Source organism: Danio rerio, chromosome 15 (genome assembly GCF_052040795.2).
Source record: "Danio rerio strain M-AB ecotype USA chromosome 15, GRCz13ab, whole genome shotgun sequence".
In the NCBI taxonomy this organism is placed as follows: domain Eukaryota; kingdom Metazoa; phylum Chordata; class Actinopteri; order Cypriniformes; family Danionidae; genus Danio; species Danio rerio.
Window position 1 is genome coordinate 36,407,151 of NC_141035.1, and position 20,235 is coordinate 36,427,385.

At 35.2% G+C, this 20,235-nt stretch overlaps 1 protein-coding gene across 3 annotated transcripts in view; it reads right to left on the minus strand.

Annotated features, from left to right (window-relative positions):
* Window positions 1-20,235, minus strand: part of stard13b (StAR related lipid transfer domain containing 13b) — a 173,801-nt gene that overhangs the window by 98,953 nt on the left and 54,613 nt on the right. For all 3 annotated transcript variants that reach the window (XM_087284421.1, XM_087284422.1, XM_087284423.1), the window contains one exon: window positions 19,777-19,807. In XM_087284421.1, coding sequence (XP_087140547.1) covers window positions 19,777-19,807 — 31 coding nt within the window. The remainder of the gene's footprint in view (window positions 1-19,776; window positions 19,808-20,235) is intronic.

Here is a 20,235-nt window from a genome sequence, read left to right on the forward strand (position 1 = left end):
CCGTTCAATCCCTGCAAGACACCTCCTATTGAGAGGACATCACAGTCTGGCAAGCATGAGTTAATTAAATTATAAGAGAATTATTGAGGCAGATTCCTTACCGCAAGAACCTGCATTGGAGCAGTAAGGGCAAATTAAAATGTTACATTCTGGAAATTGCTTTATAAACACAAAGGCATGGTGAGCAGGCAACCAAAACAACCCATCAATCCTCATGCAAAAACAATCACAGGATTTATAAAACTATCAGGACCAAAAAAGAGCAATTCCAAAAGGATAGAATTCCAAAGTGCCAGTGCCAACAATAGAAGTACACAGGAAACCACTAGCCATTTTCCATCTTTCCACATGTGGAATATTTCATGGCAGTGTGGCTCTCTTTACTGCACAGCCTGCCAGGCCACATGACGAGCTGCCTGTAAATTTAACTCATGATGTCATTCATTTTGCAGGAGCAATAAGATCACATAATAACATAATCGCATAGGCCTACCCTCAAATGTGAAGTGAAAGACCGTACTGACTGGAAGCTTACAGACAGGTAAGTTTTCAAATAAACAAGTGGTTCACAGGCCCCATGTACTCAGGGCGAGATTTACCCAAGTCACACCCACCCATCATGTAATTTACACACGGAACAATGGAACAATGGTAGTCCGGAGGCGTTTACAACAGAAGATAACTTTTCAGAAAAAAACTCTCTAAACAAAATTGATTGCTAGCCGGATTTTGTTCATCAGTTCTTCTTTTTTTTTTTGCTTGATGCTTGAAATTTGCTTGAACAATTTCAGAGACTGAAAACTTGACAAAATCTAATCATTAAAAATCCAGAATAACTCAATCTAGGCAGAACATTCACTTTTGTTAATAACTCTAAACTGTAAAAAGAGGAAACATCACCATTCAAAAAAAGAAACGATGCGTCTGAAATCGCGTACTTCCATATAGTACTCTAAAATCATTATACGAGCCGAGTAGTATGTCCGAATTCATAGAATTCGAAAATCTGTATGCGAGAAGTACTCGGGTGGCTTACTAATTTCGTCAAGATTCTGGAGTGATTCAACCAACCAACAAACCAATGAACCAACTTACAAATCACCCAATGAACCAACCAATCAACCAACCAACCAACCTACAAATCAACCAACCAACCAACAAACCAACCAGCCAACCAACAAACCAACAGACCAACGAACCAACCGACAAATCAACCAATAAACTAACCAACCAACCAACCAACCAACCAACCAACCAACCAACAAATCCACCAACCAACCAACAAACCAACCTACAAATCAACCAACCAACCTACATATCAACCAACCAACAAACCAACCAACCAGCCAACATACAAATCAACCAATAAACTAACCAACCAACCAACCAACCAACCAACAAACCAACCAATAAACTAACCAACCAACCAACCAACAAACCAACCAATAAACTAACCAACCAACCAACCAACCAACCAACCAACCAACAAACCAACCAATAAACTAACCAACCAACCAACCAGAAAACCTACAAATAAACCTACAAACTAACCAACCTACCTACAAATTAACCAACCAACAAAAAACCAACCTACAAATAAACCAACCAACCAACCTACAAATCAACCAACCAACAAACCAATCAACCAGCCAACCTACAAATCAACCAATAAACTAACCAACAAACTGACCAACAAACAGACAAACAAACAAACCCAGCAACCAACCAGCCGACCAACAGACAAACAAACTAACTTACAAATCAACTAACCAACCAATCAACCAACAAACAAACCAATCAACTAGCCAAAACTCTTACATTTCTACCTGTTGTATGATCTCTACTGGAATTTCCAAGTCAAAACATTACTATACGAGGACTATATTTACACTCTCTCTGAAAAAATGTACATTTGTCCTACTTCTGTTAAAACAATATTAGAAAAATAATTTTAAACAGTGTGTGAAGGATATTAAGTTAGTATGTTCTTTTTTATCAGTTTAATGTCAATCCAGAGGTCGCTTTCCATTAGGAAATGTGAATTTGTAAAGCGAAAAATTCTGGCTGCCATTCAAATAACCACATCACCTTTTGTACCACCAAGAAGCGTTATTCTAGCTCAAATAACAATCTGCAAAACTATTACCCTCAAAGGCATCTCAGCCCTCGTACAGTGAAAATAATGATCTAACAGTATTTATTTGTTTTGCTTCTCTGCGCGATAGCAGCCAGCTACTCATTTCTTTTGACAAGGGTATTTTGAAATTTGTGGTGGAAACCAAGGTCAGAATAATAACTTCTAGCGCTGGGGCTGTTTTTACAGTTCCACCCTAATTTTCGAAGCACAATAGGATCCAACAGTAGAATTGGCATGTGAAAATATACACCTTCAGCGAACATGATATAAAAGCACTGGCGGAAAAGACCAACCAGTTTCCTTCAAGGACATCACTCCCTTTCATCTGACGGTAAATCAGGCACAGATCTGCTGGTTTGTGTCTTAAAAGGGCCTTAAATAAAGAGGGCTCCACAGAGACGGAGTGAGTCGGGCTAGACAGGACTGCATGGTGAGCGGCTGCAGCTGTTGGAGGTCACTCGCACAGGCCTCTCAGAGCCACCCTGGATGAGAGAAAAAAAGAGAGAGCCCGTCTGGGAAAGCAGCTGGCCAGAGAAATTTCCCCCAGAATCACCCTGCACAGCATAGAGGCAGAATGAGAGTTCACAACATCACTGCTGACAGATTTAGACTACAGTAGAATTGGAAAAGAAAGAATAGAAAAAGAGAAGAGATGAAAAAAGAAAAGAAGACAAGAGAAAGGGAAGGAAAAGGAACAAAAGGAAAAGAAAAGAAAAGAAAGAAAAATAATTAAAGCAAAGGAAAGAAAAATTAAAGGAAATGAAATGAAAGAGGAGGAAAAATGAAAGGAGATGAAAGGAACGGAAAGACAAAGAAAATGAAAGAAAAAAGGAAAAGAAAAGAAAAGAAAGGAAGAGAAAATGAAATGGAAAGGAAGAAGAAGGAAAGGAAGGGAGAAGACCAAAGGCAAAGAAATTAAAAGAAAAAAGGAAAGGAAAAAAGCGAGAGAAGAAAAAGACGGGAAAGGAGAGCAAAAGAAGGAAGGAAAGAAAGAAAGGAAAGGAAAGGAAAGAAAAGTGAAGGAAAGGAAAGGAAATTAAATGAAAGGGAAAGAAAGGAACAGAAAAGGAAGGAAAGGATTGAGATGAAACAGGAAAAAGGAAAGCAAAGCAAAGTGATGGAAGGGAAATGAAAGGAAAGAAGAGAAGAGAAAAGGAAAATAGAAGAAATGAGAGGAAAGAAAATGAAAAAAAAGGAAAGGAAAGGAACGGAAAGGAAAGGAAATTAAAGGAGAGGAAATGAAAGAAAGGAAAGAGAAAAGTGAAAGGAGAGGAAAGGAAGAAAATAAAATAAAGGAAATGACATGAAAGAAAGGAAAAAGGAAAGGAAAGCTAAGAAAAAGGAAAGGAAAGAATAGGAAAGCAAATGAAAAGAAAGAAAAAAAGAAAAGAAAAAAGAAAAGAAATGCAAATAAAGGGGAGGGGAGTAAAGGAAATGAGGGAAGAGAAAAGGTGAGCAAAAGAGAGCAAAGAAAAGGAAAGGAAATAAAGCAAGGAAAAGAAAAGAAAAGAAAAGCAAGGATAAGTGAGGTGAACAAAGGAAAGGAAAGGAAAGGAAAGGAAAGGAAAGGAAAGGAAAGGAAAGGAAAGGAAAGGAAAGGAAAGGAAAGGAAAGGAAAGGAAAAAAATAAAGGAGAAGGAAGAAAGGAAAGTAAAAACTGAAAAAAATCTTAAGGGCGAAAGAAAAACAGGAAATAGAAATGTAAAAAAGTAGCAGAAACAAGTGTTAAGCATTCGAAATGGTACAAGAGCTGTAACAGGTCTTTTCAAAAAGTCTATGTTTGTACTTTTTAGGTGTTGTTATGTGTACCTTTATTTCTGAGAGTGAAGGATAATAAAGGAAAGAAATAATAGGAAAATTAAAAAATGACAAAATGGAAGAAATGTGAAGGAAATTAAGAAAATAAATGTAAAAACAAATCTGAAAATCTAAATGAAAATAGAAATGTAATGGTGGAAAAGGAAATGGAAACAGGGAAAAGGGAAAGGAAGAAAAGGACAACTGAAATTTCGAAGGGTCAGAAAGGGGAAGAAAATTAAGACAAAAATCAAGACAAAATAAGAAGATAACAGATATGATACACAGGTGAAAAGAAAAACCACAAAGGCAAAAAGAAAGAAAAAAGATGGCAAAATAAACAGAAAAGGAAAGGGGAGGATTAAAGATGGAAATGGAAATGAAGTAAAGCAAAATAAGGCGAGAGAAAGGTAAGGAAAAGACAAAAGGTAAAAAAAAAAAACAGAAAATCAGAATTAGATCAAATAAAAGAAATGATAAGAAAAGAGAGAAAGGAAAGAAAATTAAACAAAAAAGGAGTAAAAATAGGAAATAAAAAATGTTAACAAATTAACATAAATGAACAAAATTGGAAAAAGGAAAGAAACACGAAAGAAAGAAAGAAAGAAAGAAAGAAAGAAAGAAAGAAAGAAAGAAAGAAAGAAAGAAAGAAAGAAAGAAAGAAAGAAAGAAAGAAAGGGGAAAACAAGAGGTTTGTAATGCTAGTGGTGATTGATGTGCACTTAAATCTTCTGGGCATATATGTGGTCAATACAAACTGCATTAGCTGAATTAGCTTTCCATGATCGATATTACCAAAGAAGCTGGAAATTAATTTGATCATTACGACTTGATTAATGCAAGATAAAACTAAAACAGAAGCACAAGATCAATGAGGTGTATAAACATAGCATTCATCATATACAAAGAGGCCGACTGATAATTTCCTCACAGTGACAGTCACATTGATCATTTTTGTACATTGTCTTCTATTTGCTCTATTACAGTGACCCCAACTGTGAAGCATTTTCCTTGCAGCAGAAACTGGCAATCAGTTAAAAAAAAACATAAATCTGGCTTTAAAGGGTTAGTTCACCTAAAAATGAAAATGATGTTATTAATTACTCACCCTCATGTCATTCAAAACCATTATTCGGAGCATAAATGAAGATATTTTAGGTGAATCTCAGAGCTTCCTCATCCTTCATAAACAGCACTGGTCTAGACTCCTTTAAAGTCCAGAAAAATACCAAGAAACATCCTCAAAACAGACCATATGCCTTCAGTGGTCCAATGGAAATATAATGAAGCTTCCAGAAAACTTTTGTGCTCATAAAAAGCAGAAATACAGACAGTTTCTTATCCTTAGTGTCAGTATAGAGTGCACATTCCCCAGAGCTCTGTGCTGTTTATAAGGACGTTTTATCTTGGATGCGCCTGTTCTTTATTTCAAACAAAGTAAGTCAGTCGTAGTCATCCGGAGTATACATCAGTGCACAGTGCTCATAAACAAGCTCCTACACTGACACTGAGGAGAAGAAACTGTTGAAAAAAGTTGTCATTTTTGTCAGCTCTCAGATCTTACTCAAAATGTCTTAATTTTGTTTCGATGTTGAACAAAGGTCTCAGGGGTTTGGGATGACATGAGGGTGAGTAAATAATAAAATCATGTTTAGAGGAAACTAACAATTTAAATTGCAATGATGTTTTATTTTAAGCAGATGAGGCGAATTGCTTTACAGTTTAATTCCATAAAATGGGATGGATGGATGGATGGATGGATGGATGGATGAATGGATGGAACAAAAGAAAGATAGGTGGATGAATAATGGATGGGGCAATGGATAGATGGGTGGATGGATGGATGGATGGGTGAAACAAAAGAATAATGGCTGGATGGAACAAAAGAATGGTGGGTGGATGGATGGAACAACAATGTGGATGGGTGGATGGATGGATGAATAGATGGATGATAAGTGGGTGAAATAAACGGATGAATGAATGGAACAAAAGAATGGATGGATGGATGGATGAATGGGTAAAAACAAAAGAATAATAGCTGGATGGAACAAAAGAATGGTGGGTGGATGGATTGAAAAAATATGATGGGTGAATGGACTGAACAAAAAAATGATGGGTGGATGAATGGAACAAAAGTATGAATGGACAGATGGTAGATAGATGGATGTATGGATGGATAAAACAAATGAATAATCGGTTGACACAAAAGATGGATGGATGGATGGATGGATCAAAAGAAGGGTGGATGTGTGTAAGGAACAAAATAATAGTGGGGGTGGAGAGATGGAAAATGTGATTGGTGAATGGATGGGACAAAAGAAAAGATAGCTGTATGGACGGATGGACAGATTGTAGATGCATGGATGGATAGATGAATGGATGTATGGATGGATGGATGGATGGGTGAAACAAAAGAATAATGGCTGGATGGAACAAAAGAATGGTGGGTGGATGGATGGAACAACAATGTGGATGGATGGATGGATGGATGAATAGATGGATGATAAGTGGGTGAAATAAACGGATGAATGAATGGAACAAAAGAATGGATGGATGGATGGATGGATGGATGGATGGATGGATGGATGAATGGGTAAAAACAAAAGAATAATAGCTGGATGGAACAAAAGAATGGTGGGTGGATGGATTGAAAAAATATGATGGGTGAATGGACTGAACAAAAGAATGATGGGTGGATGGATGGAACAAAAGTATGAATGGACAGGTGGTAGATGGATGGATGTATGGATGGATAAAACAAATGAATAATCGGTTGATGAAACAAAAGATGGATGGATGTATGGATGTATGGATGGATGGATGGATGGATGGATCAAAGGAAGGGTGGATGTGTGTAAGGAACAAAAGAATAGTGGGGGTGGATAGATGGAAAATGTGATTGGTGAATGGATGGGACAAAAGAAAAGATAGCTGTATGGACGGATGGACAGATTGTAGATGCATGGATGGATAGATGAATGGATGGATGGATGGATGGGACAGAAGAATAATGAGTTGATGAAAAAAGATAGATGGTGGATGGATGGACGGATGGGTGTAACAAAAGAAATGTTGAGGAATGGAACAAAAGATTGATGGGTGGATGGATGGAAAAAATATGGGTAAATGGATGTAACAACAATGTGGATGGATGGTTGGGTGGATGGATGGATGATAGGTGGGTGAAAAAAAAGGATGAATGGATGGAACAAAAGGATGGATGAATGGATGGAACAAAAATGATAGATGGATGGATAGAACAATAGGATAGATGGTTGGAATAGATAGATGACAGAAGGAACAGAAGAATAATGGGTTGATGAAACAAAAGATAGATGGTGGATGGATGGGCGGATGGATGTAACAAAATAATGGTTGAGGAATAGAACAAAAGAATGGTGGGTGTATGGATGGAAAAAATACTATGGGTGAATGGATGTAACAACAATGTGGGTGGATGGATGGATGGATAATAGGTGGGTGAAACAAAAGGATGAATCCATGGAACAAAAGGATGGATGGATGGATGGATGGATGGATGGATGGAACAAAAAATGATAGGTGGATGGACGCACAGACAGACTGATGCTTATCAACATATCTTCAGTGTGGTCATTTAAAGAATTCCTCCTAAAGCTGATTTGAGAACTGGGTGTCCTGAGCAGAAAAGAAATGTTTTCAACCTCCTGAAGCCGTACATTGTTTTGATTCACGGGCTGAATGGCTCTGTATTTTCCCTGTCAGAGTAGAACAAGAACAGCGAGGGAACTCTGCGTTCAGACTGTCTGTCCAGCTTCTGGCTTCAGCACCAGTGGCCTGCAGCTGACAGTTCTGGGTCGCCTTTTCCTCCTCGTCTCGCTCATGTCTCTCTTTGTGAGACAGAGGTCTGACAAGGTGACGTTTACCATAACAAAAAGACTGCGCCTTTTTAAAAACAGCTCTAAACGGGACAAATGAAGGACATTTAAATCCAAAGTACTAAAACAGTGTTTCATCGCACACACTTGAACACTGACTTAAAATAGTAGGAAAATAGTAGGAAAAGGGTATTATAGGACGTTTTACAGTTAAAACAGTTGATGGATTAGTGTATTCTTTTTCTTCTACAACAATTTTCTACAACAAATCAGGTTTACATATTGTTTACTTTCATAGATATTTATATACTTATATTTTACATTCAATCTTCGGTCACTTCTGTGTATATATGTGTATTTATGTGTATGTTGTGTATGATGTGTATGTTGTGTGTATGACTTCACTGTGGACGGCAAAGTAAGAATCTCACTGTACAGGGAGACGTGTTTCCTTACTGTGCACATGACAATAAACAGTTGAATTGAATTGAATTGAATTTTAAGCAGTGTGGTGCACTGTAACAACAAAAAGTCAAGACAACAAATATGTCTGTATTGCTACTTATTTAAATAAGGTTATCATGTCTGTATTGTAACTTACTTTAATATGTTAATCAGGTCTCAACTTAAGTGTTTTTAAGCTATACAAAGCCCAACTTAATATTTTGAGTCAGTTTAGTTTATTTGATTGAAAGTTATTTTAATTCAACAACAACAAAAAAAAACTGAAGGCAGCAAGAATGTTTTACAGTGTGTTTTGGAGAAGAGGTCAATCTCTTTCTGTTTATATCCGAGGAAAGGCAAACATGTGAAAAAAAATGAAGCGGGTCAGAGGGGTTGAGTATTTTTCCATGTGTCTGGCTGTTTCTTAAACACGAGAACAGAGGAATCTGCTGTATAAGTCATGTCATCCCTGCTGATCCAGTCATTCAGCGTGGATTATTAATTCACATCTGCTCATAACCTGGACCTCTCAATCGATAACTGCCATGTCTAGACGTGGATAAAAACACGTTCTTTGAGTGCAGACCTCAAAGTAGGGAGAAGGAGGATGTGCGTTTTATGTATGGTCAAGGAATCCAAGAGTTGAAGCGAGTTCTTGAGTTCTTCACAGGGGTCTGGCGCTGCTGGTCTGCATCACAGCTAATGGTCTTTACGAGGCGCAGGGATACTTCTGTTTATAGGACCCTGCGGGGCCGGTGGGCTGGTCAAAGTGACCATTATAGACAGGAACTTGGTTATGTGGCCTCAAAGTTCTCATTCGGAAACAGTTTTTTGTTTAAATTGCTGTGTTACTTCTTTATGTGCGTTTAAAGAAGGTGTGTAAAAAATTTAGCTAAACACATACTGCAAATTTCTGTTGAAGAAAATATATATTTTTTAAAATTCTGCACACTCTTATGCATTTAATTTGAGCATTTAGGGATGACTTTAGGGATGTCCTTTCCAGTGTCTACATATTTTGTATCCTGTTATTTTGTGAAAGTCCAGAAAAAATAATAAGACAAATAAATGTTATAATGTATAACTATATTCTGTAAAGGGTTTATTTAGGGTGATACATAAATTGCACATCCTCACATCCTAAAGGGACAGATTTGATCACAGATTTAATCAATCCGTATTATTTACATGTAAATGTGAAACATGTAAATGTGAAACAAAACGTAAAATATAAAAACACATAATAAATAAATAAATAAATGAATAAGGGTAAAATATCAATAAGTAAAAATTATATTATTAGTGAAATATTATTATTACTGTACTTATTATTATTTTTTTAACTATTAATATTAGAATTAATTAAATGTGAAAAATTGTAAAATCCAAAACAAAATAAAATAAAGTAAATATCAATAAATAATTAATAATTTAATAATTATTAATAACTATTAATAACTATTATTATTACTATTGCTATAATTAATATTACATATTATTATTATTATTATTATTATTAATTTCATTGTTGCTATTTTTATTATTGTTGTTGTTATTATTATTGTCATATTATTATTATTACTATTATTATTAATTGTATTATTATTATTATTATTATTATTATTATTATTATTATTATTATTGCTTTTATTACAGTTATTATATTATTATTAAGTCATTTTGATTATTATTGCTTTCATTATTGTCATTATTATTGTTGTTGTTATTATTATTACTTTTCTTATTTTTATTATTATAATTAATAATAATAATATTATTACTATTATTATTATTATTATTACAATTATTACATTATTTTTATGTCATTATAAAATTATTATTATTATGTCATTATTGGTATTATTATTATTAGTAGTAGTATTATTATGCCATTATTGGTATTAGTATTATTATTATGTCATTATTATTATTATTATTATTATTATTGATATTATTATTATTATTATTATAAATTAAATGTGAAAAACTTTAAATATAAAACAAAATAAATATCATTAAGTAAAAATGAATATATAATTATAACTATTATTATTAATGTTATTATTATTATTTTTAAAAGTGCTATAAAATAGTAAAAATGTCAAACAAAAATATCAGAGAAAGTATTAGAGGAATTTTTATCTAAGTGGCCACTTGTCATACAAAACTCCATTCTGTCTCAGAGTTAATAAAGTGAAAATAGCTGAACAGGTGGCCCACAAGGTGGTCCGTGTCATGTGACCAGGACACCCAAACAGTGACCTAGCAACCTCTGTGTTTTTTTCCTTTCTCCCAAGTCCCAATTACAGCATCTATGCGACTACTAAAAAAATGATTTAAAGCAGTATAGAGCATGCTAATTTCAAGTGAATGAAATTGTAAAAAAAGAAGAGAGAGAGAGGTCATTTTTTCTCTTAAAGGTCACATACATTTACTGAACAGACTTTTATAGCCACTAAAACCTATTTTTGCTCTATTGCGTGATCTTTAACCCCATCAAATGCACGGCACTGCACTTTAAACAGCAGCAAATGATCTGAAAGCACACTGATCTGAATGAAATAACATGTTTTAATTTTAGAAGTCATCATTAAATGCTCCGGTGCCTGTACGTGAGTTCTGGACGGAGTCTTTCTGGAGACTGTCACCATAACGAGGTGTGTCGTACATTATGGAACCGCTCGGCCATCTGGCTCTGCAGCACAATGACATCATACAGTCAGTAAAATACGAGAGGGGAAATACTACACCGCATGTGCCCTTCGCTTTACGTGTTTCTTTTACAGCATCATCGTTAATACTATTAGCATGGCTATCCAATTTAAAGACGTGGTTTGTTTAGGAAATTTAAAAAAATATGACATCCAGATAGGCCAGACCAACTCACTTTTTTACACACAATAAAAAATATCCATAAATGATCAATTTATCATATTTTGTAATACATGTTTTTATTTTTCTCTATTTATTTATGCTTTTGAATCACATTACGACATCTTGATCTTTCTTCTGACAACTTTTAACTTTAAAAAGTTGGAAAAGGGGACTTTTATTAACATTTTAAATAGTGTAAAGAGCTAAATTGTCTGGGTTGGTGTTGTATATTATGCCACAAAAACCTTGCAATAAGCTGCCAGTACATTTTCTGTTATTTTACAGAATTATTTCCATATATATTGTTTATTTTCTACTAAAATGTCAATAAAAGTCACTTTGTTATTGTGGAGTTGAATTTCCAATATTAAAAGTTAACAGAGCAGAGATCAACATCCTATAATGCAATTCACAACCGTAATGGAAAACACGTCACAAAATACGGAAAGCGTTAATTAGCAGATTTTTTTACAGTGCATGAACTGTACAGACCTGGAGAGGAAGCAGGAGTTTGGTCACTTAGGGTGCTTTCACACCTACACTTTTGTTTCGGAACGTGTCTCGATTGCCCAGTTAGCGCGGTTCGTTTGGCATATGTGAACAGGGCAATCGCGCTCTGTTACGCGCCAAAGTAATCGCTCCGAGATCGCTTGAATGAGGTGGTCTCGGCTCGACTGAAACGAACCCTGGAGCGGTTCGATTACAGTGAGAAAGCGATCTGATCCGAGCGCGGTTATATCACAGTGTTTTATGGATATGTAATAGGCATACAGCTATATGAAGAGAGAATTATGAGCATGTCGGGAAGTTTCGCGAGTCTTCTGATGCACTCGTCTTCTGAAACGAGTGATGATCTCCCGGTAATCTCGCCTCTCCCTCCCGGTCCTCAAATAGGCTACGTCGCGCACCCTTCTCACCCCTCCCCACCGCATCTCTCCTCAGACACGTCGCGCGCTCGCGCACCTTGTCAATCACCACCAAACCACCACCTCTCCTGACAGCTTAGCGGGACGCTGCAAAATAAACCCTGACACTCTGACCAATGTGAGGAGAGTTTACTCCCACGTGACTTGTTTTAGCTCTTTTGGTCCGATTAGAAACTTTGCAATGTGAAAGCGAACCGTTTCAAGAGCAAAGAGCAACAATGTAACAATTGTAATCTCTTTTTCGGAACAACTGAATCGATTCACAGGTGTGAAAGCACCCTCATAATACTACATGGTAGAGGGAAAGCAAAATATTCCTCAGACCAACATGTGCTTCCTTTCAAGCATTCATTGCCCAATCAACCAGCAAATTTCATGCAGAACAACATGAAAAATACAATGATAATGAAATGGCCAGCCCCACATCCTGACCTAAACCTGATTGAAAATCTTTGCAAAATCCTTGGTGACAAAAAAAAAACTCACTACAGTCACCAATGTATGGAAGAGAGCGCACTGTAAAAAATATATATGTATTTTGTGGTTCACAAGTGTTTTCCGTCCATTTACAGTTGTGAATTGCATTACGGGATGTTGATCTCCGCTCTGACAACTTTTGATGTTGAAAATTCAACTCTACAGTTTAATACTATCTGTATGTTTTTTCCAGTGAGTGCACTCGAGTAAGGGGCGTGTGACGCTGAAGATTTTTTTTTCTTATTTACATATTTCTCTTTAGTTATTTAAAGGTGGGGGAGGGATTAGGTAGCGGGTGTTTAATTTGTTATTCTCTTTGATTTGGCACCGCTTATTGTCCTACCCTCCATCAGGTATGTTTGTTTACCTTTTGCATTTATTGTACATATTTGTAAATATATTTTCGGTGATATGAATATTCATTTCTTTATCTCTATTGTAATAAAGCGAACCAATTTTTTGCCACCTCGTTGTCTGTGTTGATTCATAGCCGTTAACATCTCAGGGGAATTCTTAAAATATTGGGTTTTCATAATTATGTTAAGGTCTTTTTCATCCTCCGAGCCACACGGGGCGTAACACCTAAATTGACATTTTAGTAGTTTAAAATAACATAATGTATATAGAAACAATATAGAAATACGTCCGTAAAATAAAAAAAAAAATAGCATTTGTGTAAAGATGTAAAGATTTTTGTAGCATAATATACAACACCAACTCACTATATATCCCTTTAAACTACTAAAAATGTTAATTAAAGTCACTTTTTAAGGTTTAAAGTTGTTAGAAGAAAGATTAAGGTCTCATAATGCAAATCAAAGTCATAAATAAATGTGGAAAAATAAAAATGAATCACAAAATATGGAAAACTGACAGTTTATGGATTTTTAACAGTGTGGAATAAAACTAGTGATGTCTGTGAAAAACTAGTGATAGCTGTAGCTGCAGATGTGATAAAGTCAGTCAAAGCAAGGGGTAGTCATTTTTGAGTGCTGTAACCTTCAGAAATTAATCTTTGCTGTTCCCCAATTTGGATCAATATGTTTTCCACAAAATAAAAGCTTTCAAAAGTGTCTCATTTTGTAAAACACTTCTCTGCTGGCATGGTAAAAATGGTTCTGTAATTTTGGCGTCCACTGTATATTCCAACTGGGACCCTTGGGCACATCAACCCAAGTCAAATATTTCAAACAGCAACAATGCTCTGGTATGCCCTCCTAATTTCATCTGGGTCCCACAACAAGCCAGGACACAGAAATAGGGCTATAAATGAGGGTCTCGGCGAGGAACAGAAGAGCACCTGTCTGTGTCCATCACACTCCTGCTGGAGCTCACATTAATAATGAGAGCAGAGAGAAAGAAGAGAAAGCACAGAGAGGAACAGATGTTTTATCTTCTAGTGGAGCTTTTCTTTGACTTATCTTTAAATATTTCTCTCTCTTTCTTCCTTTCTTCCCTTTTTATTTTTTGTCCTTGAACTTTTTTTTATTTTGAATTTATATACCGCACACAGCAACACTTATAACACAAAAATTAAATATAAAATAATACCAAAATGACCCCCATTCAATTTTGCTTTACATGCTCTCCAAATACTGTAACAAGCTACCCCATTTCTGATTGAAAGTATGGGTGGTATGATGCAATAGAGGCAGTATTCGAGTTCTTCAAATTTAACAGCACCAGTCTCACAGCCATGATACATCCTGAAACGACTAGCCCAGCCTGTGCCTAGATATTCCCTTCTGTAGAGTAGATGTCATCCCCAGGAAGACAAACTGTTGGTGTATAAGATAAAGGTTGACCCAGCCACTTTTCAAGGTTTTGAATAACTCTTGTACAGAATGGAGCCACTAAATGACAGTTCCACATTAAATGTACAGGTGTCCCTAGAATGACCACACTTCCAGCAGTGGTTATTTTTCATTAATTCTGGCCCATGCTGTCTTACTTGGGTCCAGTAATATCGATTAATTATCTTATAATGTATGAGTTTACTTCTAGCATCTCTCACAGAATCCCCTATACCTAAAACTACTGCTTCCCATTCACCCTCTTCAAACTCCACCTCCATGTCTATCTCCCTAACAATTCTTAAATGATCACTTTTTCCATACATGTTGCTTGCAGTATTCTCATACACAAAGTATGTTTGACTGACTTATTTAGAAACCCTAATAAAACACTTTCTTCTGTTCCTGCCAGACGGAGTCTGTAAACATTTTTTGCTATTTGTTATGGTGGCCGTATTTTGGTGGGATTTTTGCATCCCGTTCTCTCTCTCTCTCTCCCCATCTCTATCTGTCGTATCCTCTAGGTCCGACTTCGCGAAAGCCGATTGGTCAGGAGACCAGTCACTTATCATTGGGTGACGTGGCGCTGTCACATATAAGGACGCCAGGGAGAGCAGATGAGCGCGCTTTTCCTTTGATCATGTTTTTGTGTGTTTTTGCCGACATGATTTTGTTATTTGTTAATTTTGCTTAACTTTCGTTTGGATAAAATTATTTAGTATTATTTCTGCCCATTTTTAAACTACTTTGTGATTTCTGTACATTTTATTTTTGATTGTTTGTATATCACTTTTTGGTACAACTCTTACCTGGCAAAACAAAAGAGATAATATTGAGAGTCGACTTTGTCTTAGAGTAAGGTGGACAGGGAAGATGTCGTACGACTTCAATCCTACATACACGTAGTCAATCCATTGTTTACTTTATTATTATTGTAAATATTTTTCTTATTGTATATATATTTGGGCATTATTCTGATTTCACTTTTTGTACATTAAATCACTTTTGTTGGCAGTTTTGTTGTTTGTGTCTTTTGTTTTCACCCATCATCTTGTAAAAGTACCACACCTTTTAAATGTTATTATTTTTACCCTAGACTAACATCAAAGAGGTTGTAACATATTTCTGCGCAGAGTTTTGTTAAACATCTGCAGATTTATGAGGAATGCTTTCAGGAGTATCATAGCTAAAACCTCAATATATGAAGTAAAAAGTAATACATTTTTAACTTATTGTATTTCATGTTTGCAAATCCAATTAGATCCACTTCATTTGATAAACAAAGCAAGTCTCTCATAAAATATATAAAAGACAGCAAAGATTACTTTACAAACTGTATTGTGAATAAATCACATAAATGTTTTCATATTAGTCAATAATACTACAGAAATTAATTTAAAAACTGAATAAATATAAATTTACACACATTTACTCCAGTAAATAAACAATCAATGATGGGCTAAAAATCTGCAGAATTCTGCGCACGCAGATTCTGTGTGGGCCTACTTTATATCCCACATATCTTATACTACTTTGCAATATATTTCCAGAAATCCCCTTTATTTAATCATTTAAACTTGTGTTTCAACTCCTGAAATGAATACAGTGCCCTCTGTCCATATAAATAATAAAAAAAAATTCAGGTCTTTTTTACACCAATCCTTGCAATACACTGTTTTCTTTCCTATCAATAGCAGGGTTATTCCATAATGAAGAATAGCCTTGTTTATAATAGGACAGATTAAATAACTTATGTACTTATTTCCAGACCTGCTGAAAGTGTTCCAATATAGGGTTAACTTCACCATTCACAATCAAATGTAAAGATTTCTGAGATAAAGCATCAATAACACTGAATCAGGACGTCAGAGTTTTCTCTATTCTTCCCCTTTTTTCTTTTGATATTCTCTTGGTTTTTCTTTTTTTCTTTCCCCGCTTTTTTGTTTAGCCCAATCTTTCATACAGTGCTTTCTTCCCTCCTTATGTAATTCCGTATTTCTTTTTCTTTCAAACCTCCATTCATATTTCTTTACCTGCCTTCTGTATTTATACATTTCCTCTGTTCCATATTTATTTCCTCCCTTCAGTGTTTCTTTCCTTTGTCTCTCTGTATTGCCTTATTTCCATTTTTCTCTCTTTTCGTCGTTCTGAATGTCTTTATTTGTATTTTTTCTTTCCTGCCATCTTTTCCATACTGTCCCCTGTACCTGAATTTGTTTTCCTTTCTTCCATTATGTATTTTTTTCATTTTTCCTTTCCTTCTAAGTGTATTGCTTTTATATTTTTCAATAAATCCTTCTTTTAGTGGCTAGCACTGTCGCCTCACAGCAAGAAGGTCGCTGGTCCGAGCCCTAGCTGGGTCAGTTGGCATTTCTGTGTGGAGTTTGAATGTTGAATAAACTAAATTGGTCATAGTGCATGTGTGTGAATGGACATTTCCCAGTACTGGGTTGTGTCTGGAAGGGCATTCACTGTGTAAAACATATGCTGGATAAGTTGGCGGTTCATTCCGCTGTGGTGAACCCTGATGAATAAAGGGACTAAGCTGAAGGAAAATGAATGAATAAATTAATGAATGAATTAATGAATGAATCTGCTCTGCTTCTCATTCTCGATCTTATTTTTCTTTTTCATTCTGAACCATCCAAGCTTTTTCTAAAATCCCGTAAAAATCTATACACATTTCATTGACTTTTTCTAGCAGAGAGCTTATTTAATTCCACAACAAATCCAGAAAGTTCACAAAGAAAAAAACTCTGCCTGAGAATATATTAGAAATGTGAGATTTTCAAGCTGCGACATCAGTCAAGATTAAAAGAAAAGCCTATTCCAGTCCAGGATAACACAACAAGAATCTTGTTTCATCCTTGAATTAGTTACGCTCCGGGCAAATCTCAGGACAAGCTCAGGGCGCAATTTGAGAAACAGAGGGCTAAAATATTTGAGCTGTCTCACAATTGCATGCTTTAGTCATTTAATTATATTAGGAGCAATTCAGAGAGCCTCTCACTAAAACCCAGGTACACAATGTCACACAAATCCACAAGCCAGTCTACTTAAAAAAAAAAAAAAACAGATTTTAAGACTTGTATGGCCTAATATACTGTATGTGTGCCTGTTGAAATATTTGCTGGAAATCCCATTAAAGATTTATGTTATTTTTAAAAATTCACATTCATTTCTGATTATGGTGGGTGTGATTATTTTAGTTGCAAAGTGCATTTTTTGTCGATGATGTCAAATAGTTGCATTCTGTGAGCTATACTGGCACTAGCTGTCACAATTTTTAACACAAACTCAGAAGATAAAATATTTTTATCACATTGTGCAAACAAACAGCAGCCTTCTTTATGTGCGTTCAGTCCTTTCATTCTTATCAGCCTTTTCTTTTTTGAGTCCTCATAATCTTCCTTCTTTGAACTTTTTACAGATAGAACTTTCTCTCCTCCTGTATTCCTTCAATAATTCTGTATTTCTTTTTCTTTTAAACCTCCATTTATATTTCTTTACTTCCCTTCTGTATTTATTTTATAATATGTTCCATATTTATTTCCTTCTGATAGTGTTTCATTACCTAAATCTTACCTTTTTAACTCTGCATTTATTTCCTTATTTTTTATTATTAATTTCCTGTACAGATCATTTCTGCATTATTGATTTATTGTATAATTAATTTCTGTATTATTAATTGCCTGTATTATTTGAATCCTGAAATATCCCAATTTGGATATTTCTCTCTTTTCATCATTCTGGTTTTCCTTAACTGATTTTTTTCTTCCTTCCTCTCCCATCTGTATTTCTTTCATTACTTCCAGCTTCCTTCTTTTTCTTTCTTTTCTTTTATTATTTTCTTCTCTATTTCTCTCCATCCCTGCCTCTTTTCTTCTTTCATTCATTTTATATTTCTTTCTTTTTATTTATTATGATTTCTTCCTTTTCTTCTGCTCTTTTCTTTCACTTTTTTACTTTAGGTGCAAAGTGCATATTTTGTTGATTTTGTGAGCTATACTGGCACTACCTGTCGCAATTTTTACAGCAAATTTAGAAAAGAAAATGTTGTTACAACATAGTGGAGCTATTGGTTATAATTTTTAACCAAACGGCAACAAGAGAAGAAAAACAAGTGTTCACTTCCATTCAATTCGTCACTTCAAGAAGTCTAAACACCCACAATTGATCCATGCTAAGAAATGCTGGATGCCATCCTGGGAGGATGCAAACATGCAGATGCTTTCAGGCCCAGAGCGGGTGGTCCGAACAACCTACCACTGACTGCCAATAATCCAGAATTGGTCAGGTTTTTTTTTTGTACTGTACATGAGCTCCCTTGGCCCACTTTTTGACAGCTCTGCCATCATAAGTTTTAAAAATAACATTTAAAGAGAGCTTTAAGACCAATCGGAATCCTCTGCCGGCTATCAAACTGTCAATCCTCAGCAAGCAGCACTCGGGCTTTTCACTGTGACGATCTGTGTTTTTGATTTTAGCAAATAAATTTGAACAACTGCAAACAACTATTTTCAAGAGTCTAGCCTTGAGCTGCACAAGAAAATTCTCTGTCTTTCTGAGATGTGATCAATAAAGGGATCTTCCACTGTTGACTATTGTAATGTTAAACAGAGTAAAACATTAGTAACTCTTATTCTTAACTTTGTACCTTATTCTTGAAACACAAATGACCAATAAAAAGTTGAAAGCACCAAGAGCAGCCTATATTAAAGTTAATTTTAATGCATATTAGGCTATTATTGTTATCTTTTAATTATTAAGTATACTTTTCTATAAAGGAGACAAGAAAAATTGTAAAACAATGAGTACATTAATAATTTTACGCTTTATTTTTTTATTCAACTGACCAAATTCAAATGACCAAATGACCCGAGATCGGTTAAAAGTTTGTTAATTGGTTAATAAATGACAATAGGTAACAATTTATAATTTAGTTTTAGTAGTTTCCTGAGATATTAGTTTTTGTTTTTTTAATGACATATGCTTTGATGAATTTGTACCAAAGTGTTTTACAGAATATTTAATATTTCTTTATGTAATACATAACATATGTAATATAAAAAGGTAATATAAAGCATAAGAGTAAAATAGATATCTCTAAATAAAAACTTCAGTAATAAAATAGCACGGTAAGGAATATGACAAAATTGTAGGAAATACAATGCTTGGTGCATCAAAAAGCCTGCACATTATACCAGCTGACATGAAAAACTAGCAAAAACAGTGCTTACAATGTCCATACAATGCAGTATTTACAGGTCATAATTAAACACAAAATGAGGTGAATAACCGCAAAAAGGCTTACTTTTTGAGAAAAAGAACCACCCCTTTTAGACTGCCTTTCACACCACCATAGATCAAACAAGATCATTCCGTATTTACTCAGTATGATACATTAAACATCATTCAAACCCTTCTTACCACCAGCACAGTTTGATACATAAAGGTAAATGTGTCCTCACCTGCACCTCCATGCCTCTTCTTGATGGACATCTGAAAACAAAAGGTGAAATCTGTTGAAACCAACTTCAAGGCTGAGTTCATATTTTCAGTTTTTACAGTAACCGCATCACACAAAGTATTTCAGCTCTCCCACAGTGAATAAAATCAACACCTGACCATCAAATTTCTTCCCTTGGATATGCGGAGCGCTACATTGACCCAGGTCACAGTGATTTACAGTGCTTCTGCCCTGCCAAGAGGGAAAGTGCTACATGTTTATAGAGAAGGGTCACGTCCAACATTCCAGCTGTAATCCACGAGAGACCTGTTTTCTATATTCACCTTTCTGGTACCACGCTCAGGTATCATGTGCCGTGTGAGAGAGTATTATCACAGGACTCTCATATGCAATTTTATGGATTATAAATGATACTTTTCCCCATGAAACCCGGTAATTTATTATGATTATCATCATTACT